This window comes from Chrysemys picta, chromosome 7 (genome assembly GCF_011386835.1).
Source record: "Chrysemys picta bellii isolate R12L10 chromosome 7, ASM1138683v2, whole genome shotgun sequence".
In the NCBI taxonomy this organism is placed as follows: Eukaryota; Metazoa; Chordata; order Testudines; family Emydidae; genus Chrysemys; species Chrysemys picta.
The window spans coordinates 32,952,230-32,977,363 of record NC_088797.1 but is presented as its reverse complement, the minus strand read 5'-3'; the positions used below and the strand labels follow the sequence as shown (position 1 = coordinate 32,977,363).

At 56.1% G+C, this 25,134-nt stretch overlaps 1 protein-coding gene across 3 annotated transcripts in view; it reads right to left on the bottom strand.

The window, feature by feature from the left end:
- The window catches only part of CDC42BPG (CDC42 binding protein kinase gamma), a 66,041-nt gene that overhangs the window by 16,682 nt on the left and 24,225 nt on the right, over positions 1-25,134 (bottom strand). For 2 of the 3 annotated variants that reach the window (XM_024100331.3, XM_065553037.1), the window contains exons 2-25: positions 20,114-20,205; positions 19,652-19,735; positions 19,208-19,303; positions 18,561-18,709; positions 18,296-18,389; positions 17,820-18,020; positions 16,135-16,383; positions 15,766-15,845; positions 15,125-15,240; positions 14,293-14,414; positions 13,782-14,024; positions 12,487-12,597; positions 11,617-11,816; positions 10,301-10,394; positions 7,795-7,919; positions 7,147-7,261; positions 6,760-6,908; positions 6,205-6,293; positions 5,079-5,131; positions 4,455-4,559; positions 3,980-4,048; positions 2,268-2,373; positions 1,801-1,934; positions 1,214-1,353 (exon numbers count right to left, since the gene is read on the bottom strand). In XM_024100331.3, coding sequence (XP_023956099.2) covers positions 1,214-1,353; positions 1,801-1,934; positions 2,268-2,373; positions 3,980-4,048; positions 4,455-4,559; positions 5,079-5,131; positions 6,205-6,293; positions 6,760-6,908; positions 7,147-7,261; positions 7,795-7,919; positions 10,301-10,394; positions 11,617-11,816; positions 12,487-12,597; positions 13,782-14,024; positions 14,293-14,414; positions 15,125-15,240; positions 15,766-15,845; positions 16,135-16,383; positions 17,820-18,020; positions 18,296-18,389; positions 18,561-18,709; positions 19,208-19,303; positions 19,652-19,735; positions 20,114-20,205 — 3,016 coding nt within the window. The remainder of the gene's footprint in view (positions 1-1,213; positions 1,354-1,800; positions 1,935-2,267; positions 2,374-3,979; positions 4,049-4,454; positions 4,560-5,078; positions 5,132-6,204; positions 6,294-6,759; positions 6,909-7,146; positions 7,262-7,794; positions 7,920-10,300; positions 10,395-11,616; positions 11,817-12,486; positions 12,598-13,781; positions 14,025-14,292; positions 14,415-15,124; positions 15,241-15,765; positions 15,846-16,134; positions 16,384-17,819; positions 18,021-18,295; positions 18,390-18,560; positions 18,710-19,207; positions 19,304-19,651; positions 19,736-20,113; positions 20,206-25,134) is intronic. The other variant, XM_065553036.1, reaches the window with a different exon arrangement.

Sequence of the window (25,134 nt, the reverse complement as noted above, 5' to 3'; positions counted from 1 at the left end):
AATTCGGACTAGAAATGAGGTGCACGTTTATCAGTGAGGGGAATGAACTCTTGGGACACTTGATCTACGGCTGGGGTGGATTCTCCATCACTCGGAATGTTTAAATGAAGGTTGGGTGAGTTTCTAACACATCTGCTCTAGTTCAAACAGGAATTAATTCAGGGCTGGCCTACAGCTTGGGTGACACAGGAGGTCAGACTAGATGATCATATTGATCTCTTCTGGCTTTATTGTCTATGCATATGGTTTAATTAATCTGATACGTCCGTTGATTTGGTATCAACCCGTTCACACGGATTATTTACGTCATGCTTTTTGCTTCATTATTCGGTTTAGTGAATAAAGCTCATACAGTTGGAAACCCTGAGGGAGCGGAAGTTTCTTTCCCAGACACCAGGATCACAACCTACATGAGCTCTGGGGAGAAAGCAGACAACTCGACGACTCACCCAGCAGTGATCCATATCTGGAGGGGTGGTAAACCCATTGGGGCAACAGTGACATTATGCTACACGAAGAGGGGTTCAGCAGGGGGCGCTCTTGCCTTGAACTCAGTCCTGTGGGCTCATTGGTCTGATCTGGGGCAGCAGAGGCTGGGGGGATACCAGGCTAGTTGGGCCCGCTGGTCTGATCCAGGAAGGCAAAGAAGGGAGGGACACTGGGCTGGATGGGCCCATGGGTCTGAGCTGGGGCGGCAGGATTGGGGATACCAGGTGGGATGGGCCCAGGGTTCTAAGCCAGGAGGTGGGGGCGGGGCGGGGGGTGGGGAAATACCGGGTGGGATGGGCCCAAGGGTCTGACTCAGGATGGCAGGAGGGGGGATACCGGGCTGGCTGGGCCCAGGGATGTGAGCCAGGAGGCAGGGTGGGGGATACCGGGCTGGCAGGGTCCAGGGATCTGAGACGAGGGATGGAGGGGGGGAAAACCGGGTGGGATGGGCCCAGGGGTCTGACCCATGAGGCAGGGGGGGGTATACTGGGCTGGCTGGGCCCACGGGTCTGACCCACGAGGCAGGAGGGGGGATACCGGGCTGGCTGGGCCCAGGGGTCTGAGCCAGGATGGTAGGAGGCGGGTTACCAGGCTGGCTGGGCCCAGGGGCTGATCTGCGATGACAGAGAGGGATGCAAGGCTAGGTGGGCTCAAGGGTCTGACCAACAAGGCACTTCAAGCCCTTTCCCTGCATTTTGCGGGGACCAGTCGTGCCCCTCCCTACCTCATATCCACAACCTGCATGACGTTGACACCGCACTGGGAGCCCCGACCTTCTGGCACATCGTAAAGGAAGAGCTTTAAGTCGCTGACCATGGCGAATGCCCTCTGCCAGCCCTTCTTTACCCCCGCCGGCTTCGGCACCTACGGGGATGGGGGAGGGGAGACGGTTACAGCCCCATTCGCCACAGGAAGATTTGGCCTGTTGTTGGCCCACCATCCCGGGTGTTAATAGGACCCAGCAGGGCTTGACCCTGCCTCAGTTTCCCCTGGGACAGGGTGACTGTCATATGGAAATTGGATACAGAGAGGGCAAGTTACCCAAAGTTACACAGCACATCAGTGGCACAGCTGGGGATAGAACCCAGGAGTCCCGGCTCCCAGACACCTTGTGATAACCCACTGGACCCAGCTCTCCTCCCACAGCTGGAGAGAGAAGCCAGGAGTCCTGACTTCTGTGCCCCTGCTTTAACCACATTCACCACAGCCGAGAAGATTGGGGGAAGCGTGCTCGCAGAATCATCTCTGCCACGCCACATCAGACAAAAGCCAGCCTGACACAGGGCACCCACGGAGGGTGGGGGGACTTACCGACAGATACCCCTCAAATGCTGTGCCTGTCCCAGTAACCGGGTTGACCCCCATGGTTTTCCGGAGCTGTTCGGGGGGCGTGGGGCAGATGGCCATGCCCCCAGCGCAGGACACATGGCAGACGTAGTTACAAGCTGCAGGGAGAAGCCAGGATGCGGGGCATGAGTGAGGGGAAGGAGACGGACTCTGACAGGCACCTGATGCAGGGAGAGGGGCCAGAGACCCAGGCACCCCCCCAGGGCCCAGCATCCAAGCCTGCCTGACAGGAGACCCAGGTGCCAGGCCCCAGTGCCCTGCCTGGTAGAAGACCTGGGTACCAGTCCCATGGCTCAGCACTCAATGCCCAGCCTGGTGGGGACCCGGGTTCTAGGCTCAGAGGCCAGTGCTTAGCCCCATTCAGGAATTCACCTCAGGGAAGCAATTGCAACGGGGCCCGCGCGGGGCAGAGCCAGCCCGGCCTCACTCACCCTCACAGGCGTAGCCCTGGCGCAGCAGCCCCACCATGAGCGCAGTGCAGCGCGTGCATTTGGTGGGCACAGTGAAGCTCCGCATCTTGAAGCTGTGAGATTTTGGCTGGAAAATGGGGGGAAAACAACAAAAAGGGGTTTCGATCTGCAGTGGGGGAGGGATTGGAAGCCAGAGACACAGGGGGATAAACAGGCATTTGTCTGATGTGTGTACACAGACCTACACAATGCACTACACAAACACACACACTAACCACCCACACAGCTCATCCCATACCTACAGCACAGCCCCATGGGCACCTAAATACACCCATAGAGAGATATTGCACACACAGCATACAAGTGTACAACAAACACACCACACATACATCAGGCGCACATGCCACATCCCCATGTTCACAGCATACAACTGTACAACACACTGACACATACACCTCCATGCTCATAACATTCATATACAGAGAACATCCCATATGTACACAAGACATCTGTAATAGACCTACATACCGCACACTCTGGGCATTCTAAATACACACCCCCACACTATCAACACACGCAGAAAAAAAATACAATATCAGGGAAATTCCAGGGGATTTATGTCATGTGCACACATACCCAAACACCCCCTGCCATGCAACAGGCAGACATACAAAGCGAATGCAACACACAATATAATAATGTGTGCGCAAAAATACCCCCACAACAGCTGACTAGTTGGGGTTTATCTGACATTGGCAAGTATATACACACTCACCCACACCACCACACACAGGAAACACACACCCACACAATCCATGGTATAAATCCTCTCCATCACACACACACCCCACACCAAACATATGGACACCCCAACACCACACAACAAATCCTCGCTACATAAATGCTCTATTTTCACATGTATCTCACGCCATATGCCAGAGAGAAAACACAACCACATGTCTATATAAACACAGATTCATGCCACACACGCACTTACGTAAATCCACTAGAAAAGGGCAAGAGAGGATTTCTCTGCTAGCCACGTGTGCAGACACAAAGATGCCTAGATACGTGTACCACACACCCCAACTATCACATACACTCAATCATAGACCAAGTCCAACCTGCGCCATCAGGATGATGTGGTTAAGGTCCGTCAGTTTCCCTAGCCAACGGTACACACGGGCTAGCACCACATCCAAACACACTTGGCTCCCCTAACCTGATGGATCAGGTACCCAGTTATAGCTGGGTGGACCGAAGGTGGCCTGTCTGGGTGAGATCGAGCAAGATTTGAACCTACAAATTCCCGGGCTGTAGCCAAGCACCTGAACTATTCAGCCACTGCGCCACACCAGCCAGATGATTTCTAAGTGTGGAAATGAAGAAGGCTCTGATCTTACGTAGCAGCACAAACAATCACATATCATTACTGCAAACATGCACCTGAAACACGGAGAGAACTTGGACACACACCTTCTCTCATGAACAAACAAAAAACACACACGCACACAGTACCAACACACCCTGAAATGCCACAAACACAACACTTAATCCTGGCTCCCAACCTGACCCCACCCCCTCCCAGATCTGGGGTTAGAACCCAGGAGTCCTGACTCCCAGCCCCCAACCCCCATTCTAACACACACAACTAAAATACCCCCATATACACACACTCCATGCCCTCCCCCACACAACAGAGCAAACACACGCATACACAAACCCCAGGTTACCTTGAGTGCACCTGAGCTGCTCCCTTCTGCAGCAACAGCCACCTGTGCTGGGGGTTTGGCCAGAGCCGGCTGTGAGGATGCAAGGATAGAGAGGGCAGAGTCAGCACAGAGAGCTCGGAGGGAAACATTTCAAAAGGAGCTGCAAGTAAGTGACTTTTTCCAAATCAAATTTGGGGAAGAGCTGGGAATAGAACCCAGGCGTCCTGCCGCCGAACCCCACCCTGCTCTAACCCACCGGACTCCCTCCTGCTCCTAGAAGTAGGATAGAACCCAGGAGTCCTGGCTCCCAGCCCCCCACTCCCACCCATTAGACTCGACTCCACTCCACTCCCCTCCCCGAGCTGGGGACAGACTGCCCTGGGTTGGGCTGGGGTAGAAGTGTAAGCCCTGGGGAGCCAAGAGCTACATCCTCCATCTGAGCCTCTCACTGGGGGTGGGGCATCGCACAGCAAGGCTGTTAGCATTTACTACTCACGTTGGCTCGGAGGCTTCTCCTCCCTTCTGGGCGCAGCTGGGCCTCCTCAGCCGATCTCCGATTCTCCTGCGTGTCTGGGGAGCTCCCAAAACTGATCGCATCCTTCTGCCAAAGAAAAAGCACCATGCAAACCCACCCTGCTGCGGCATGTAAGGCAACGAGGCAGGGGACGCTCTCCCATGGAGTCAGTGCTTGCCTCGCATGGCACTAGGGGGCGCTCTCCCCTCTGAGCCAGTGCTGGCCCCAGTATGGCACTAGGGGGAGCTGTGCTGGAGGGAATGGGGTGGCTGCTCAGTAGGGGGCGCTGTTCCCTTGCAGGCAGTGCTGACCCCAGAGTGGCACTAGAGGGCACCATATGAATCAAGGAGCTATTAATTCCCCCGAATGGATGGGGCCATCAGTGCACGCAGCTAAAGCACAAAGTCCCCTGTGTCAATGTCTTGAGAGACCAGAGCCAGGAATAAAACCCAGGAGTCCTGACTTCCAGCCCCCGTAACCTAACCGATAAACCTTATTCCCCACCCAGAACTCTGGACAGACCCCAGGAGTCTTAATTCCCTCGATATAATCCAGGGGCCCTGACTCCCAGCCCGCCCTGCTCCAGCCACAGCCTGACAGACGCACCTCCGCACTCCAGAATGATAGGAAGGGAATTAGCGGCCCCTGTTGTTTTGTGCCTAGAAGAAAGAGAAAGATTCACACACAGCACTGTAACACCTCAGCATCCACCTGTTTATGGCCCAGAGTGGATCCCAGCTCCTCCCTCCCAAAAGCACAGATCCTACCTATTTGTGCTAAAGGAGAATCCCCCATTAGCTGCTAGCAGTACAGGTGATTTGACACATGGTGGAGAAGTTCCCATTGCATCCAGCAAAGGACAATAGCACACAGACACATACAGTAGCCAGTTCACAGAACCACTGCGTTGGTCAATGAGAACATGATGTGCTGGTTAGGGCTGGGAACTGGGAGTTTTCACTTCTATGTGTGTCCCACCATCACTGAATTATTACAATAGCATCTCTAGACCCCAAATGAGATCGGGGTGGGCCCCCACACAGGCCTCCCCCACCCCGGTTGAGCCAAGTGCCCACCACAATGCCCCCCGCCAGTCGTTGCACACACAGCGAGTCTCAGTCCCCCAGAGCTGACAGCCTGGCCAGACAAAAGATGGCTTCTCTCCACTTTACAGGTGGGAAAGCAGAGGTCAGAGTAACTCTGTGACTTGCCCAAGCTGCGAGTGGAGCTAGTGAGGAGGGCACAGGACACATGGCTTCTATTCCTGGCTCTGCCAGCAACCTCAGGAGAGTCCCTTCTCCTCTCTGCCCCTCCGCTGCCCCTCCCACCCTTTGTTTAGGCCTGGAGCTCTTGGGGGCAGGGACTCTCTTACCAAGGGTCTGTTCTGTGCCCGGGACATCATGGCCCCCCCGATCTCGGTCATGGTCTGTGTAGCGCCTGGCACAACTGGGTCCCCCAGTCTTGGTCAGGGAGGCCCATGCAGTGTCTGGCACAACGGGCAAGCCTCTGACCTCGTTCAAGGGTGGACCTGAGCAGCACCAAGGACAGCCCCCCTGATCTAAATCGGAGGGTCCATGCAGCCCCTGGCATAGTGGGGTGTCCCTGATCTCGTTTGAGGGATCCCCCCTCAAGGCCCCTCAATCTCAGCTGGGGCACCCCAGGCTAGAGCAGTAACCACATAGCAGCCATCCTGCATGTGTACTCAGCCAGGCTGGAAACTCCAGGGCCTTACCTTCCACAGACCTGACCTTCAGCTCCTCCTTCAGCTTCTCCAGCTCCAGATGCAGGGCCTGGTTCTGCGCCTCGGCCTCTTGCAATTTCCTTGTCAAAATATCCCAACAACAAGGGAAACCCTTGTCTTTATTGCTCCAAAGGTGCCACGGGGCCAGGGCAGCACAATGCTGGCTGGCAGAGGCGCCAGCCCCTCCCCAGACAGATTTTACCCTGATGAACATCTCAGGGGGTGAAAACTGCTGAAGCAGCAGCATTGTCTAGCCATTGTAGCAGGGGGCTGCGGGCTCCTCTGTCCTATCCCCAGCTCTGGGGGGGACTGGAATCTGGTGCTTAGAGCAGGGGGCCTGGGAGCCAGGACTCCTGGGTTCTAGTACCAGCTCTGGGACAGCAATGGCATCTAGTGGTTAGAGCAGGAGGAGCCTGGGAGCCAGGACTCCTGGTTCTAGTCCCATTTCAGCCACCGACAGTCCCCCAGCTGTCTGGCAAGTGTCCCAAGGCATGGGACTCCCACCCCTTCCCCGTCTAACAAGTATCAGCTCCCCACCCGCCTCACCGCTCGGTGGCCAGGTGTGCACCCTTCATCTCAGTCAGCTCCTCCTGGACACCCTGCTTGGCCCGGAGCTCGGCTTCCAGCGCTGACTGCAGCTCCAGCTTGGCCGAGGCCTCCATCTTCTGCAGGCGCCTCGCCTTCCAGTGATTGTCCTTCACATTCAGAGACAGGAAGGGCTGAGCTAGGAGCAGGGAAACCCCAGGGCTAGCTGGATCAGAGGGAATGGGACCCCCAGCCTTCCCTCTAGGGGGTGCCAGCTCCAATCCCAGCACCAGGGCAGGGTACTGGCTGGCTCAGAGGGGTGGGGAATGGGATATGGGGCTGCAATCCAGCCCCACCAGATACATGCTGGCTCCAATCCAGCCCCATGCAACCCCGCTGAGCTTGTACCGGGCTTCTGGCGCCTGAGGTTTTTGTGCTGATGTGTTTCAGGGATTCCAGTTCCTCGGTCATCCGGGTGGCCAGAGCCTGGAGATAGCCCCTGGACTCCTTCTCGTCACTGACCCTGGGGGAGTGGGAGAGAGAGTCAGGAGAAAGCCCTGCCAGGAGCCAGCTAGACCAACCCAAGTGGGACCAAGGTGGCAGCAGCATCTGCCCCTGCAACCTATTTCCCAATCCCAGGGAAAGGAGCCCCCAGCCCAACACGTTCATGTCAACCAGATGAGAGGGCTAAGTGATCTGGGGCAAGTCACACAGCCAGCAACACAGCTGGAAATAGAACCCAGGAGTTCTGTTTCCCAGCCCACCCTGTTCAAACAACTAGACCTCTCTCCCCTCCCGAGCCAGGGATAGAACCCAGGAGTCCTGACTCCCAGCCCAGCCCCCCTACTCTAACCACTAGACCCCACTCTCCTCCCAGAGCCAGGAACAGAACCTAGAGTCCTGACTCCCAGGCTATACTGTTGTTCCCTGGTACAATGGGATGCTGTCTCATTCTAAGAGCAGGATAACCCTTGTGTGCTCTCATCCCACCACACAGTGAGCCCTACTTGGGGCTCTAATCCCTGGACCACCCGGCTCGGCATGGGGGGCTCATACCACTTCAGAATGTCAGAGATCTGGGCCTCCCAGTTAGTAACTGTTTCTCTCCGGTCCTCCAGTGAGCGCAGCTCCTGCTCCAGCTGCCTGTTGGTTGTATTTAGCTTCTCCACCTGGCCTAGGAGCTGCGAACAGGTAAGGTGACCAGACAGCAAATGTGAAAAATCAGGACAAGGGGTGGGGGGTAATAGGAGCCTACATAAGAAAAAGCTCCAAAAATCGGGACTGTCCCTATAAAATCGGGACATCTGGTCACCCTACGAGAGGAAGACAATGCCGCAGGGACCTTGGGAGGAAGGACCCTGCAGTTAGAGCTGGGTGGAGAATGGGCTTTCATCCCCTCGCAGTTCCAAAATATCAGGAAAAACTTTGTAGCAAGTCGACCAAAAACCAAGTTTTTTTGGAATTTTCGACGACTCAAAAAGTCAAAAAAGTTTTGTTTCAGGTCAATTGAAATGTGTCATTGTCAAGTCCCTCTCCCCCCTTGAAATGTTATTTTAAATAAAATTAAAGGTAATTTCACATAAGAATTCATTTCACATCAACAAGTCAACATGTTCCAAGTTTTGGAGCTTTTGATTTGTTTGATTTCAGCCAAAACCATTGGCTGAAGTTGACCCAAATTCACAAAATGTTTCCATCTGCCTGAATCTGCATTTTTCACTGAAAAAAAGTTTTGGTGGAAAAAGTTCGGCCAGCTCTACCTCCCCCCTCCCCTCAAATCCCTCCTATTCTTTTAACTCTGGGTGCCATGAGAGCTAGGTCTGTCCACATGTAGCTAGCTTGTTCGCGGAGTGTCCCGAGCGTGCTCTAGTCACTGGCCAAAAACTTGGCTAATGCAGAGTTACGGCTGATCTCTTGCTGTTCCGGAACATCGAATTTAGCAAAACTCAAACCTCTGGAAACCAGGACATCCAGAATTAAGGCACATGCATTTTCCTAATTATCTGCTGTTCTCAGATTCCATTTCCCCAAATAACCTCGGCTCGCTACCCTTCCTTGGATGGAGGCGGCAAATCTTTCTCTGACTTCTCCGCAGAGCAGGTTTTAAATGCACATTGCCTAGGTGTATGCTCAGGTTCAGTACCCACAGCATGTCCCCTTGGTCCATCCAGGTCACGTGAATAGTGAATGACTCGAAACCCTCTTGGCTATTCTCTCTGCACACATACGTTGCAGTGCATTCAGAGCACGCGTCTAGTCAGACAGCTTAACTCTTTTCCAAAGAACATTTTCAATATTGCTTCCCCCAAAAAGCAGTGGGTGCCAATGCCATGCACTAGCAGGGATAAATGGCAAGTGTTTGAGACGATCAGACCCACAGTTTGAGCCCCAGATCTGCACAATCAAAGTTGGTGGAAAAGTGTCAACGTTAAGAAATGCTGGGGGATTGGGGGGCTGTATTTCAGGAACCTCGTTTGAATGCCCCCAAATTTGGATCACTAACCCCACCCTGTGCCCCCATGAGACAAACCAAATTTCAAGGCAATTCAATTAAGCATGTGAATTTTACAGCACCTGATAGAGTTGACCTTTAAACAGAAAGAGCTTTTCAGCCTTAACTACAGCAGAGCTAGTGGTCGGCTACAACACATGGGAGAGATCTGTATATAGCCAGCTAAGGAGCATCTTGAGAGTGTGCTGTACATGGGAGAGCTCTGTCTACACACAACAGCTATTTAAATTGCCAGTAGAGTGTGCTCCATGCAGAATCGTTCCTGGGCTTTTCAGGGCCAATTCACGCTGTGGTGCACCATTGCAAACAGCTGCTCATGTACAGCTCCAAGCACAGGGCAGAGCTTGCTCTGCTGGCCAATGAGATGAGACAGACCGGCCCTCAGGTACCAGCTAGGGCATGGGGTAGGGCTCTGTGCCTCCTCCCACATGCTGCAGGGATTCCAGCGACCATGTACTCTGCCTCTGGGGCAGGGCCGGCTCCAGGGTTTTTGCCGCCCCAAGTGGCCACCCCCCACCCAAAACAAAAAAACAAACAAACAAAAAAGCCGCGATCGCGATCTGCGGCACTTCGGCAGGAGGTCCTTCGCTCCGAGCTGGAGTGAGGGACCCACTGTCGAATTGCCGCCGAAGAGCCGGACGTGCCGCCCCTCTCTGGTGTGGCCGCCCCAAGCACCTGCTTGGTAAGCTGGTGCCTAGAGCCGGCCCTGCTCTGGGGGCTAAGATCCAATAGCCCCACCGCAGCCTGCATTCCCTGCTCCAGGACCCCTCCCTCTGCTACCTGCAACCCACGTGCAATCCCTCTGACTGCAGCGGGCAGACCATAGCTCTCTCCCATCAGGAGACGCCCCCTGTGGCATCAGGCGGTACTGCACCTTGCAGGGATGCAGCCCCTGCAGCTACCCAGTGACAGCAGCCAGTAGTACAGCCCGCAGCACATCAGCCATGCAACCCAGCAGCAACCAGATTGCAAGAGGCTGAGCCCCATTAATTCTGGAAGATCCAAATCAAGCCCACCTTGGAGAAATGGAGAGATTCAAGTTCCTCTTACCCTCTCCTGTTCCTGGGCGAATTTACTGTTCTCTTCCTGCAGCAAAGTCCTCTCCCGTTCGTTCTGGTCTTTCAGCTCCTTGTGTTCCCTTAAACTAGAGCCCAGGGGTTGGAAAAGAACATTAGAGCCACGACTAACAGGAATAATGATATTAATCCCTAGCTTTTATCCAACACTTTCCACCTGTAGCTCTCAAAGTGTTTTACAACAGTGCTTCTCAACCAGGGGGACGCAGAGATCTTCCAGGGGGTACAGCAACTCATCTAGATATCTGCCTAGTTTTACAACAGGCTACACAAAAAGCACTAGCGAACTCAGTACAAACTAAAATTTCATACAGACAATGACTTGTTTATACTGCTCCATATACCACACACTAAAATGTAACGACAATATTAATATTCCAATGGATTTATTTTAGAATGATATGGTACAAATGACAGAGTGAGCAATTTCTCAGTAATAGCGTGCTGGGACACATTTGTATTTTTACATCTGATTTTGTAAGCAAGTAGTTTTTAAGTGAGGAGAAATTTGGGGATATGCAAGACAAATCAGACTCCTGAAAGGGATACAGGAGTCTGGAAAGGTTGAGAGCTACTGCTTGAAAAATCTGGTCGATAGCATAATCCCCATTTTATAGATGGGGAAAATGAGGCACACAGAGACACACTGACTTGCTCCAGGTCACCCAACAGGCCAGTGGCATAGCTGAGAACAGAACCCAGTCTGGGGCTGTAACCGCTCGGCCACACAACAGCAACTATGTCTGAAGGACATTTCTTTCCAAACTCCTCCCCTGTTAAAAATGGCCATTTATCTGGGTTAAAAAATGTGGATTTTTTTTTTTTGAAAAATTTCTTCAAATTAACAAATTTTACCCTTTCCCCTCCTTTTAACCATTAAATGGAATTGAATAAATGGTTCTTCCCCCTCCTCATTCATTCGGTCACTCTCACTATTGGAAACTCCCCAAATTCCTGAAACGCGACGGAAAAGGGAAAAAATTCCTAGGATGCAAAAATAAATGATTATTGGAAAAAATGGGGTGTCCAGGTCTGTGGCAGAAGTGGAGAAATGAAATCAAAGAGGATGAGAGAAGAGGGAGGAAAAAGGAAATAGGAAAACGAAGAAAAACTCCAAACATTTTCTTGTGGAAAAAATGTCTCCAAATAAAAAAATAAATTTTCTCACAGGAAAATCCACCTTCCTTCTTCACCCCCCCGCCCCCCAGAAAAAACATAATTCCCCTCCCTGCCCCTGACCAATGGGGATCTGAGCCCAGGAGAGAGTTCTGGGTTCAAATCACCACTCACCTCTCCTTCCTGGCTTTCTCCAGTTTTCCCTGCAGTGGGGCAAGCTCACCCTGCAGCACCCCCTGCTGGCTCTCCCTCTGCTGCAGTGGCTCACGCAGGCTCCTCCGCCCCCCCTTGGGCTGCAGGTCCCCTCGCAGGAATGTAGGGTCCTTGGTGTGGTTGGGGCCGGCAAGGTCCAGAGAGGCTGTGCCATGCTTCGCCTGCAGGGGGCAGGAGAGTTCAGCCACAAGCGCCCACTTGCCCATTACCATGGGGGGCACTTATGCAGTATATCACTAACTGTTCAAAGAGGAGTGCTGATGCCTAATCCTGAAAGGGGCCCTAATGCTGCCCGCAGGGACCCCCTATTGACCCAGCAAGTGGCCCTCGCGCACTCACCATCTGACCCCCAAAGGCCCCGCTGACCCGGCAAGGGGCCCTCGTGCCCTCACCAACTAACTCCCAGAGGCCCCGCTGACCGGGCAAGTGGCTCTCGTGCCCTCACCAACTGCCCCCGGGGATCCCCTCTGACTGGGCAAGGGGCGCTTGTGTTCTCACCAACCGACGCCCAAGGACCCTCTGACCAGGCAAGGGGCCCTCATGCGCTCACCAACCCCCCCCCCCCAGGGGCCACACTGACTGTGCAAGGGGCCCTCGTGCACCCACCAAACACTCCCACAGGGACTCCCACTGACCGGGCAAGGGGCTCTCGTGCGCTCACCAATCACCCGCCCAGGGGTTCCCACTGACCAGTCAAGGGGCCCATGTGCTCTCACTGACCCTGTTGGGCAGGGGAGGGAAATACTCTGGAGGCTGCACTCTCTGACTGCCTACCTGTGCAAGGGGCACTAGTCCATTACTCCCCACGTACCCAGCCCCCTTCCTCCTCACCTTCAGCCCTTCCAGCTCCTGCCTCATCTTCCTCGCCTGCAGCTCACTTCTCTCCTTCAGCTTCTGCTGCTTGGACACCTCGCTGGAGAGACCTTTGATCCGAGACTCCAGCTGTGGGGGTGGGGGGCCATCAGCCTCCAGCACCCCCACAGCCCCAGGGCTGGGAGAACAGCGGGCCTGAGGCAAGGGCACTGGGGGACCTGGGCCCTTCCCTGGTAGTCAGACCCGGGGGGAGGAGGAATGAGACATGGGCCATTCCCCTCTGGGGCCCTTGGCTCTGACCCGGCCCCAGGGTGTGAGGGGCCCGGATGAGGGTTGGGGTATGGATCCCAGCCCACTCCCAGGCCCTGGTGATGTGGGCTTGCAGGGCACAGCAGAACCAGGACTAAGTACCCAGCCTCAGGCAAGAGACAGGAGGACAGGGCCCAGAGACAACAGTCCCCGTAGAAGGGGCTCAACCCAGGACAAGGAGAGGAGGCCAAACGCTCCTCGCCGGTACCCCTGCCCCAGGGACGCACACAGGAGTCAAGTTCAAAGGCAGCAGGGACCCTCTTCTAACCCTGGCACACCCCCTCTCTGTTTGGGGTCACCCCCCAGGGGTGCCAGCCCCTCCTGACCAAAGACAACTCACAAGGGGGCTGGATTCTGCTCCCCCATCCTCCAAGCCACCCAGAGAGCCTCAGAGACAGCACAGGGGGGGGGAACCAGGATTACTCAGGGACACTTAGCAGCAAAGTCCTTTCGATGGGAGGGGTTATTTTTATTTTTCAGGTGCACCCCTAACCAAACCCACAGTCTAGCCCCAGTAGCCTCCTACCCCAGCACAGCTCTGCCTTGTAGCCCCACCCTGCCTGTTCTTAAAGGCACCCATCTTAACTATGCTCAGCTGTCACTGATTGCCAGATAACTGGGATTTAACCCCTGCCCTGTCCCCCAGCTGCCAGCTGGGGAATGCAGGCAGTGCTGGCCAGCAGGGGGCACTGTGCATTCAGCACAAGAGGCATGTGGCTCAGCATCCTGTACAACTGATGGGCTGCCAGCAGAGGGCGTGTGGGGGGGTGAGTTGGTGCTGTATGATGTATGGGTGCAAGGAGCCACCAGGTGAAGTCCCACCCGTAGCACTGGGAAGCTGAGGCTGGTGCTGCACAATTGCAAAGCTGCAGAGCAACCACCAGGGGGCATCTTATGCACACAGTAGGGAGGGACATGGCCTGGTGATGCATGCATGCAAGTTCCTCACTAGGAGGCGTCCCATGCTTGGTGCAGCCAGGAAGGGGCGGGCACTGCCCGGTTACCTCCTTGCGCCCACTCTCCACCCGTGCCAGCTCCTTGCGCAGGCCATCCACACGCCGGGCAGCTGCCTCGGTCTCCTCCTGACGTTCCCGCAGCTGGCGCACATGCCGGAGTAGCTGGGCCTGCAGGTCGCCGCACTTGGCCTCAGTGCAGCGCAGTTCCTCTGCCGTTTGCTTCTGCCTGGTCAGGAGCTCCTGCAGCTCTTGGCCCTGGGCCTTCAGCCTGTCCTGGGCCTCCAACAGTTCCTGTGGGGGTACAATCATTGTTAAAGACAGCTGCTGTGCTCCACCCCAGAGGCAGCTGCATCTCAGCACCAGGTGAGGGATCCCTGTATGAACAGCCCTCGCACTCCACCCCAGAGGCAGCTGCATCTCAGCACCAGGAGAGGGCTCTCTGTATGAACAGCTCCTCTGCCCCACCCCAGAGGTGGCTGTATCTCAGTGCCGGGTGAGGGATCCCAGTTATTCTGTACAGGTGGAAGGGGCAGTAGCAGAACTCCTGGGAGTGTCTCACCTTACGGGCCTCGTCCCTCTCCTGTCTGAGCGATTTCAGTTGCTTCTCCAGGATTTTCACCTGCCCAGATGCCTCCCCCTTCAGCCGCTGTTTTATCGTGTCTTCGGCTTCCAATTGGTTCTCTGAGCATGAGTGAGAGACCAGGGAATTTACTGGGATTCCTTACCTCTGATCAGACCCATGGGCCCATCCAGTCCAGTTTCCCCTCTCACCACCCCACTACTCCAGATCAGATCCCAGATCAGATCAATGCCCTCAGCTGATCCACGGCCTCTATCCCACAGGCATCAGTACTTGTCAACTTTCTACACAACATCTCTATTTCTCTCTTCAAGCTCCCAATTTCTGAGTTCTTGGCCGGGGCTTTGGAAACTCGGGGTGGGAATCTGGGCAGCATGTCTGCATGGGGAAATGCCAGGTGGAAGCAAAATGGGTCAGCCCCCAAAATTGTGTGAAAGGGACTGAGCAGGAAGGAGAGGGATGGCCGCAAGCTCCCTCCCGGGGCACCCCTCGTAAACAGTTGCTGGGTTCTCTCCCCAGCTCTGGGAGGGGAGAGGGGTGTAGTGGAGCAGGGGACTGGGAGTCAGGACTCCTGGGGTCTATCCCTAGCTCTGGGAGGGTTGGGGGTTAGAGCAGGAGGTTGGCAGGCAGGGCTCCACCCTGGTTCTGTTCCCAGACTCATTGTCACTTCCTCTGCCAGATGGGGACAATGCAGATACATCCATGAGCAGGTGTGTGGAGACCACAGGGATAAGGGTGCAAGAGGAGGCATCTAAGCTGCTAAACAGGGCAGATCTTTAGGATTTAACCCTTGGAGCACCACCTGCCTTACCTTGAAGTTTCCGGGCCAGCTCCAGCTTCTCCCGCTCCAGGTTCCGGATCTTCTTCTCCAGCTGGGCCACGGCAGGGGATGTGGAAGGGGACGGGGGCTTCTGCTCGGAGATGGGGCTGCGGGACACGGGGGGGAGGGGGCGGCGTGCGTGAGCATCCTGCTTGGTCAGCTTAGCCCAGGATGTGGCTCTTGGTCTCCCCCTGGTGGCTGCACCAAGTGGCAGACGCCTCGGCATTCCCAGACTGGGTGGTCCTTCAGCCTGACCTCTAGAGTCTCATGTCTCTAGATCTCAAGGTGATGAGTTCAATCCTGGCCAGAGGGCACCAAGTTCACAGGTGGCCCATGAGGGAATACCAGACTGAATGGGCTCAGTGCAACAGGGAGGGGGTCCCATGGGTCTGACCTGGGGCAGCAGGGAGGGGGGCCCATGGGTCTGACCTGGAGCAGCAGGAGCGGGGCCCATGGGTCTGACCTGGGGCAGCCCAGAGGGGGGCATGCTGGGCTGGATGGGCCCATTGGTTTGATCCAGGGAGAGGGGATCATGAATGCGCATTGAAGTGATAACAACGCTGGTCGCTCTGGCCCCCAGGGGAACAGCTGTGGAGGGGGATGGCGTGTCCCTGCCAGGGGCTTGTACTCACCAGCCGGAGGTGAAGGTGAACCCCACAAAGGGGAGATGGTGGCCAGTGAACGCACTGTGAGAAACAGGGGGCAGCGTCTCCTGGGAGATGAGAGAGGGGACAACACACATCACAAAGAGATCACGGCAGCCAGCACGGATACACCCCCACTCCTGGAGCGGGATGTGGGGGCTGTTTACACAGAGTCTGAGGAACCTCAATGAACCTTTGTACCTCAGTTCTACAGACTCAGAGGAAAGTAGACCCTGTCAGCAGCACAGCACCCCATAGCATAGCACTGGGGCCAGCACCGACTGCGAGAGCAGAGTGCCCCCTACCAAGCCCCGCCACCCGACCCTGCAGCACAGCGCCCCTTAGCGCCACACTCACCAACTCCTTGAGCGTGTCATCATCCACGTCAAAGTTGGAGGTGTCTGCGGGGCTGTTGACCTCGGGCACGTAGGGGGGGGTGCTGGCTCGGATGTTGTCCCAGTTGATGCTCTCAAAGAAGGGGTGCCGCTTGAAGTCCTCAATGCCGTTCTGGCCCAGTCGCAGCTCCTGGTGGCACAGCAGCCCCCGGATCAGGTCCTTGGCTGGCTCCGACACGTCCGTGATGTCCGTGGGGAACTGCAGGTGGTTCTGGAGCGGGGTACAAGGCAAAGGGGCTCAGTGCACAGGGACTGATGGGGGGAGTCAGGCTGGAGTTCCTTGCTGGCTTCCTAGCTTGATGCCCCTTTACCCATCGCATTATCTGCACCTCTGGACAGAGCTATCAGCACACATGCCAAATGATCCCAATGTATGCAAATTAACATGAATACACACACAATTGATTGAAATGGCCACACAAATCAGTCTCCTGTATGCACAATTTATTCAAGAACATGCAGATGTATTCATATTTATCCCCCTCTACCCACCTAGTTATCACAATACATCCCCTTTCATCCCCATGTACCCATCCTTCCTCCATTCCATTAATGGAACATCCCTCTCTTTCTCTCCACTCTATCTACTCACCCCCCCATCTACCCTTCCATTCCTCCTTTCCTTCATCCCTCCCTTCCCATCTACCTATCCCCATCCATACACCCATCCATTCACCCAGCCATCCATGTTCATCTATCTATCCATCTGCCCAACCATCCCCAACTCCATCCCCATCCATCTACCTATCTGCTCATATTCATCTACCTATCCATCCATCCCCATTCCCCATCCATCCATCTACCTACCTATCCACCCATATTCATCTATCCATCCCCAACCATATCCCACCCATCCCCATCCACCCATTTCATCTATCCATCTTCATCCATCCATCCACCTATCTACCCATATTCATCTATCCAGCACCATGCCCCATCCATCCATCCATCCACCTTACCATATTAATCTATGCATCCATCTATCCATCCATCCATTTTCATCTACCTATCCATCCATCCATCCCCATCTATCCATCTTCATCCATCCATCTACCTATCTACCTATCTATCCATCACCATGCCCCATCCATCCATCCACCTTACCATATTAATCTATGCATCCATCTATCCATCCATCCATCTTCATCTACCTATCCATCCATCCATCCCCATCTATCCATCTTCATCCATCCATCTATCTACCCATATTCATCCATCTACCTATCTACCCATCTATCCATCAACATGCCCCTTTCATCCATCCACCTTACCATATTAATCTATCCATCCATCCATTTTCATCTATCTATCCATCCATCCATCCACCTACCCACATTCATCTATCCATCTTCACTTACCCATCCATCCACCCATATTCTTCCATCCATCTGTATCCATCCATCCATCCATCCATCCATCCAGATATCAACCCATATTAATCTACCCATCTATTCATCCCCATTCTTCATCCATCCCTCCCCATCTACCCACAGATTCCCCCAACCCCCTCACCAGCCTACCTCCTCTCAGACTCTCCTAAGCATCCACCCCTTTGCAGCAAAGCCTGCACCATACATCCTCTGTTCCAAGGCCCCCTCAGCGAGCTCAGGGAGGCCTGGCCAGGGCACCCTGCCCTGCCAGGCTCACCTCATGGTTCATGATCTTGCCATAGGTCTCCACCAGGGACTCGGCATAGAAGGGTGTCTCCCCGAAGAGCAGCTCGTACATGCAGACGCCCAGGGACCACCAGTCACACTCGGGGCCATACTTCCCCTTTCCGTCCTCCATGGCCTGCAGGATCTCAGGGGAGATGTAGTCAGGGGTCCCCACTGCCACCGCAGATTCCACCTGGCCAGGAGGGGAGACAGGGTGTCTATCTCCGTGTGTGGCCATGACAGCCCCCATCCCATGGGATCCACATCCCGGAGTAGACAGGAGCTGGTCAATCCACCTCCATCTCCACAAGGGAAGGGCCAGGATCCCCATTGCCTAGGAACTGTAACCCTAGACTGACCGGAGTCCTGGGCAATAGGCTGTAGGGGCTGACCCAGGCCTGGGTCTGTGGGGGTTCCTGCTCTGCAGGCAGCACACACTCAGTTCCTGCGGCAGCTTGTGCCTCTCACCGTCCCATCTGGTCGCAGTCGAAGACAGGAGCCAAAGTCGGCCAAGCGGATGTGCCCATTCATGTCGATCAGGATATTATCTGGCTTGATGTCCCTGTGGGGAGAGAGGGGAGAAGGCAGAGAGGGACCAGCTCCTGATAAGTAAACAGGGCTATATGACTACAGCAAAGGGCTGTGAGCCAGGACTCCTGGGTTCTATCCCAGTTCTATGAGGGGAGTGGGGTCCGACGGGTTAGAGCAGGGGGGTCTGGGAACCAGGCTGTACCTGTGCACATATTGCAGCTGGTGGATGGAATGAATGGCCAGGACCATCTCGGCCAGGTAGAAGCAGGCCATGTCCTCAGGCAGCCGGTCCTCAAACTTGCTCAGCAAGGTCAGCAGGTCCCCACCCACGTAATAATCCATCACCAGATACTGCAGACAGGGGGCAGCGTTAGTTGGGGACATGGGGGGGAGAGATCCCTCCCTGGAGGCTGCGCCAGTCACTTGCAATGAGCCTTGCAGGACATGCAAAATAACTCACAGCAGCTGCAAGCAATGCAGCCCTACAGCGCCATCTGCTGGGAACATCCAGCACCTGCAGTTCATCCAGCAATGCCAGCCACCCACACAGCGCCCCCTGCTGGCAATACCCAGTCTGTCTCACACAGCGCCACCTGCTGGCAATGCCCAGCCTGCCCCCCACACATCCTGTTGGCAATGCCCAGCACTCACAGCGCCACCTGCTGGCAACCAGATGCATACCGCCTAAAAATTTCCTCTGGATGCAGCCGGAGCAGGATTTAAACCAGGCCTGTGCAGCCTCTTCCTCCAGGCAAGGGTCTCTGGTCCATGGGAGCAAGGAGATGGTGCTCAAGGGACCAAGGGTCCGCTTGCAATGCAGAGCCCGCCCCCCCCAAGGGAGAGTCTTACCAGGTACTTCTCATCCTGGAAAGCGTAGTGCAGGGCTGTGATCCACTGGCTGTCCCCTTTCACCAGTACGTCCCTCTCTTCCCGGAAGCAGGCTGTCTGCAAGAGGATTGCAGGGAGATGGCAAGGCCTCAGGGGATGCACCCCAGGGCAGGGAGGTTGCAGGGCTCCGTCATAGCAAGGCCACTGCAGAAAGTACTGGGGCAATGGGCCCATCCAGCCCAGTCTCCCCCCACCCCCTACTGTTCTGGACAGACCCATGGGCCCATCCAGACTGGTATCCCTCCCCCATCCCCTACCATTCCAGATCAGACCCATGGGCCCATCCAGCCTGAAAATGGGATACCTGCCATTGTTCACTGCCACTAGGCCGGGAATCTGTGGGATGGAGGGAGGGAGCATGGGTGGTGAGTGTGCGGGGGGGAGTCTAAGGGTAGGGTTAGGTACCTCTGCTCTCTTCAGCATCTCCCACTTGTGCAGTATCTTCATGGCATAAACCTTCTCGCTGTTCCGCAGCCTCACCACTGCCACCTGATGGCCAGAGAATGGGATCAAAGAGGGGACCTCCAGAAGCTAGTCTGAACTGGCCCCAAAATAGCTGCAGGGGCAGCAGGGAGGGACCATGGCTGCATGGAGCCCTAGCCCCTCCCCCTGTGGGAATAACCTGCTACAGCCCCACTCCCTGGTCTTCCCTCTGCTACCTGCAGCCCTTGTGCCCCAGGACCTCCCCAGCCTCCCAGTGACAGTAGGCAGTATTGCACCCTGCAAGGCTCCAACAGCTCCAGCCCCACCCAGTGACACCAGTAAGATACAGCAGTGGCAGCAGGCGATACTGTGCCTGGCACTGCACCTGGGACTATGGTCACTAGCCCCTCGTGGGTCCAAGCAGGGATGGCTGGCAGCGCTCACCTCACCAAAGGCCCCTCGCCCGATGACCTTCAGAAGCTCAAAGTCCTCCCGGCGCAGGCACATCTCTTTCACCTTGGTGACGAATGGGGTGGCTGGACAGGGAGACACAGAGAGAGGCCTCAGTTTGGACAGCAACTGCTGCCCCAGCACTACCCAGGGGCTTTGCAAATGAGGGGAGCTGCCTAGAGACAGAGGGGTGGGCTAGTGGCTTGAACCCAGGAATAGAAATGGGAGTCAGGACTCCAGGGTTCTATCCCTGACTCTGGGAAGGGAGTGGGGTCTAGTGAGTGCGGGAGGAGGAGGGGGGGCAGTGAGTCAGGCCTCTTGGGTGTATCAACAATTTGAAAGAGGAAAGCTGGCATTGTGGTTAAGGCACTAGGCTGAGGCTTCCGGCTCCAGTATTGACTCCCCATTTGCCCTTGGCAAGTCAATGAATTGCTCTGCACTGATCCTCAGCTGGTGTAAATGGTTGTGACTTCACTGACCAATGGAGCTGTGCCCATCTCCATCAGTTGAAGATTTGGCTCTCTGGGACTCGGCTCCTGAACCTGTAAAATGGGGCAAACAATCTTTTGTCTAGTTAGATTGTGAGCTCTGGGCAGGGACTTGCTCTCATGTGTCTGTGCAGCACCTGGCACAATGGGGGCCCTGATCGCAGTTGGGGTCTGTGCAGCGCCTGGCACAATGGGGGCCCTGATCTCAGTCAGGGTCTGTGCAGTGCCTGGTCTCGGTCAGGGTCTGGGCAGCACAATGGGGCCCTGATCTCTCTTACGACCTCTGGGCACTACCAAAACACAGATGTATCTGGTTGGGTTATTTCCCGGGAACTAAAACCAGAACTGCTAGATTTAAAACAATCAGCCTCTAACCTTAATTTTTGGGCACAGCGCCTCTAGCTCAGAGCAATAGCACAGTCATTAGCACCTAGAGGGGGCAAGGACCAACACTGTTGGGTTGGTGGGGTTACACCAGTAAGAGTAACATTCAAAGGCTGCAGAGAGGATGAGTGTGACAGGCTTATTGCTAGAAGTATTACGGTAGCATGCAGAAGCCCCGACTAAGGCTGGGGCCCCATTGCACCAGGCGCTGCACAGACCCAACAGTGAGGGACAGACAGTCCCTGCCCCAAAGCTCTTACAGCCAAGACAGACATGGGTGGCAGCGGAAACAAAGGCCCTGAGAGGGGAAGGGACTTGCCCAGGGTCACACAACCCAGGGAGGTGGTCTGCAGACGTGCATCAAAGGCTGGGCCTGCCGGGCAGGGCTGTATAAATCACCCTCCCACCAGTCATGAGACCCTACTCCCCTCCCAGAGATGGGAATAGAACCCAGGAGTCCTGACTCCCAGTGCTCCCTGCTCTAACCCCTAGACCCACACCCCGTCCAGAGCCAGGCACAGAACCCAGCCTCCCTGCCCGCTCACAGCAGCAAGCACAACGCAAAAGGGATTTACGATGTTGCAACTTTTCCAGATTGTCTCCAATTAGGCGCTTGTGGTTGCTACGCACCAACTTGTTCACCTGCCTCAGGTGTCCCTTCCCCCGCCTCTCTGCAGCATCCTGAGGCACAGCGTGATCAGGGCATGCCCCATCATGCCCTGCCCCCTCGGCCCAGGACAGGGATTGGGATAGCTCGCCTGAAGTGGAAAGAGAGTGTCTGACTCTGAGGTCATTTCAGCCCCCGATCTCGCCAAGGAGACTGTGGGTGAGGAGAGAAGCTAGAGCACGGGTGTCACTAGGAACACAGCTGAGACCCATCAAACTCGAGCAGATGTGGGACACCCAACAGTGGCCAGATGGGAAATCACTGGGTGTGCACAGATCTCTGCAGGCAACCCTACAATAACAAACCAAAGCTCATGATCCTTGCTTTGACAGGAGAGCGGGGTCTTGTGATTGGATCAGGGGAGGTGGGAGCCAGGACTCCTGGGTTCTATCCCAGCTGTGGGAGGGGGGAGTGGAGTCTAGTGGGTAAGACCAGGTAGGCTGGGAGTCAGGACTCCTGGGTGCTGTCCTCAGCTACTGCATAAGCCAGTGAAGGAGTCTTGGGTCTTCACACTTTTCTTTCCCATCTGGGCACAGTGATGGCAAAGTCTAATTTAAGCAGCGTGGAGGGTGTGGTCTGGCCTGGATGTGCCTGGGAGAACCTGCATCGCTGCATTCCTCCCTGAGGGACAGTGCTGGGTCTGGAACCACACAGGGGAGGCTGCCAGGTTGGCAGATCTGCCTCCCACAGCCCGGTCACAGGCCCCCACCCAACCACTAGGATCCCAGCTATAGAGTGACAGACCTTACTAGCTGGATGGGCCCTGGCTCTGATGGGGGGGTGGCAGGGAGGGTGGGAGGGATACCAGGCTGGGTGGGCCCCAGGTCTAAGCTGGGGTGGCAGGGAGGATGGGGGGGATACCAGGCTGGGTGGGCCCTGGGTGTGATTGGGGGTGGCAGGGAGGATGGGGGGGATACCAGGCTGGGTGGGCCCCGGGTCTGAGCTGGGGTGGCAGGGAGGGTGAGGGGGGATACCAGGCTGGGTGGGCCCCAGGTGTGATTGGGGGCGGCAGGGAGGGTGGGAGGGATACCAGGCTGGGTGGGCCCCAGGTCTAAGCTGGGGTGGCAGGGAGAGTGGGGGGGATACCAGGCTGGGTGGGCCCCGGGTGTGATTGGGGGTGGCAGGGAGGGTGGGAGGGATACCAGGCTGGGTGGGCCCCGGGTGTGATTGGGGGTGGCAGGGAGGGATACCAGGCTGGGTGGGCCCCGGGTCTGAGCTGGGGTGGCAGGGAGGGTGAGGGGGATACCAGGCTGGGTGGGCCCCAGGTGTGATTGGGGGCGGCAGGGAGGGTGGGAGGGATACCAGGCTGGGTGGGCCCCAGGTCTAAGCTGGGGTGGCAGGGAGAGTGGGGGGGATACCAGGCTGGGTGGGCCCCGGGTGTGATTGGGGGTGGCAGGGAGGGTGGGAGGGATACCAGGCTGGGTGGGCCCCGGGTCTGAGCTGGGGTGGCAGGGAGGGTGAGGGGGATACCAGGCTGGGTGGGCCCCGGGTGTGATTGGGGGTGGCAGGGAGAGTTGGGGGATACCAAGCTAGTTGGGCTCACACAATCACAGTGTTCCAAGCTCAGCTGGGGCCTCCAGGCACTACCGTAATCCTAACAGTAATGTGCATGACATAACGGGGGACTGAACTCAGTTGGGGTCTGTGGGTGCTACTGTAATAGTACCAACACTGCACACACCTGATGTGCCACCGGATCATTAATAGAAACACACATGCTGTAACAGGGCCCTGATCTCAGCTGGGCCAGTTAGTATCTACTATAATACTACAAATAACGCACACACGATAACAGAGCTGTGCTCTTGGCTGGGCCTGTGGGCAGTACCATAACCCCGGCCCAGCTCACGAAGGCCCTGATACTTGGTTGGCATTTCTGGGTCTGTCTGTGGGTCAGGCTATAAGTTATGAGCACTACAGCCAATCGCTTCCAGCGTTTCAGGGAACGGTTGAGGCATCATTGGCCAGAATCCTATCGATTCTGGAGCAAATCGGGACCCATTGAGTCTCTGCACAGCCACAGCTCCGAGCACCTCTGCAATAGTCTACAGAGCAAAGCACTGGTCAAGGGCACCTATTAACGCTTCCAGCATAACACCAGCCCTGCTCAGCTCAGCCTCCCAATAGAGTGTACCACGGAGACGCCCCAACACCCGGAGTGACATTGCCCAGACAAATAATAAGTGGGGGATGGGGGGGGGGAGAATGTGGGCCTGCACTCAGCCTCTGGCGTGGGGGGAGAATGCGAGAGCGGGGTATGGGAGGGAGCGGGACATGGGAGGCACACAGAACCCTGGCAAGGAGAATAATAGGGGATCTTGGGGAGGGGCATACAGAGCCCATTGCATGGGGAGGAGTAAGGGGACACTCTGTGTGCCACTGAGGAGAATGGAGGGTATGGCTGGTGGGACTGGGGGCACACACAGAGCCGCTGGGGGGTGGGTGGGACTGGGGGCACACACAGAGCTGCTGGCATGGGGGGATGGGACTGAGGGCACACACAGCCACTTATGGGAGTGGGAGGAGCAAATAGCTCCCCGATGGGAGGGGTGGGGGGTTGCAGGGAGTCCCTGATCTAGTGGGGGCTGGGAGGGTGGCCCGAGGCAGCTGCTGGGGGATGGAGGGAGGCAAGGAGCTTGGCCTACACAAGCTATGATACGTGAGCACCCGTCACACCAACACAGTATCTAATAATAACGCTGCTTGGCATGCTGAGGCCACTCAGCACTTGGCAGCGGCAGCGAGGAGACAGCTCAGCTCCTCCTGCTGCCAAAATCCTGCGTCCTTCAGCTAATGGACAATTGCCATTAGCAGCTAGCAGTACGGAGCTGATGACACACAGCTGAACAGGCCTGATGCCAGCCAGTAGAGGGCAGCAGTGACTCAGCTCTACTGGCCAGCAAACTGCAATCCAGCCCTCCCTGCTCCTACCACTGGACACCACCCCCACACCCCCGACCTGGCGATCGATCCCAGGAGACCTGACCCCCATCCAGCCCCGCGCCCCCGTTCCCGCAGCTAGACCCCACTCCACAGTTCTAGCACCAGGTCTGTGAGGGGCAGGGATCTAGGGGTTAGAACAGTGGGGAGCAGGGACTGGGAGCCAGGACTCCTGGGTTCTCTCCCCAGCTCTATGAGGGCAGTAGGATCTAGTGGGTTAGAACAATGGGGAAGCTGGAAGTCAGGACACCTTGGTTCTATTCCCCCATGTTCTGGAGGCGCACCTAGCACTGGGAGGAGTCCAGCTCCCCAGTGGGGCGATAGGAGAGACGGCCGGTGCCCGGGCACGTTGGGGCAGGTGCCAGCTGAGTCACAGAGGAACAGGCGCCAGCAGTAAAGAGAAAACAAACAGCCTCTCTGCTTCAGCCACACACACAGGGACGCTCCCTACAGAGCAGATTTGGGGGCTGCTGGGAGACTAGGGGGGTTAGGAGCAGGAGGTGCTGGGGTGCAGAAGGAGGGACCAGAGACACAGA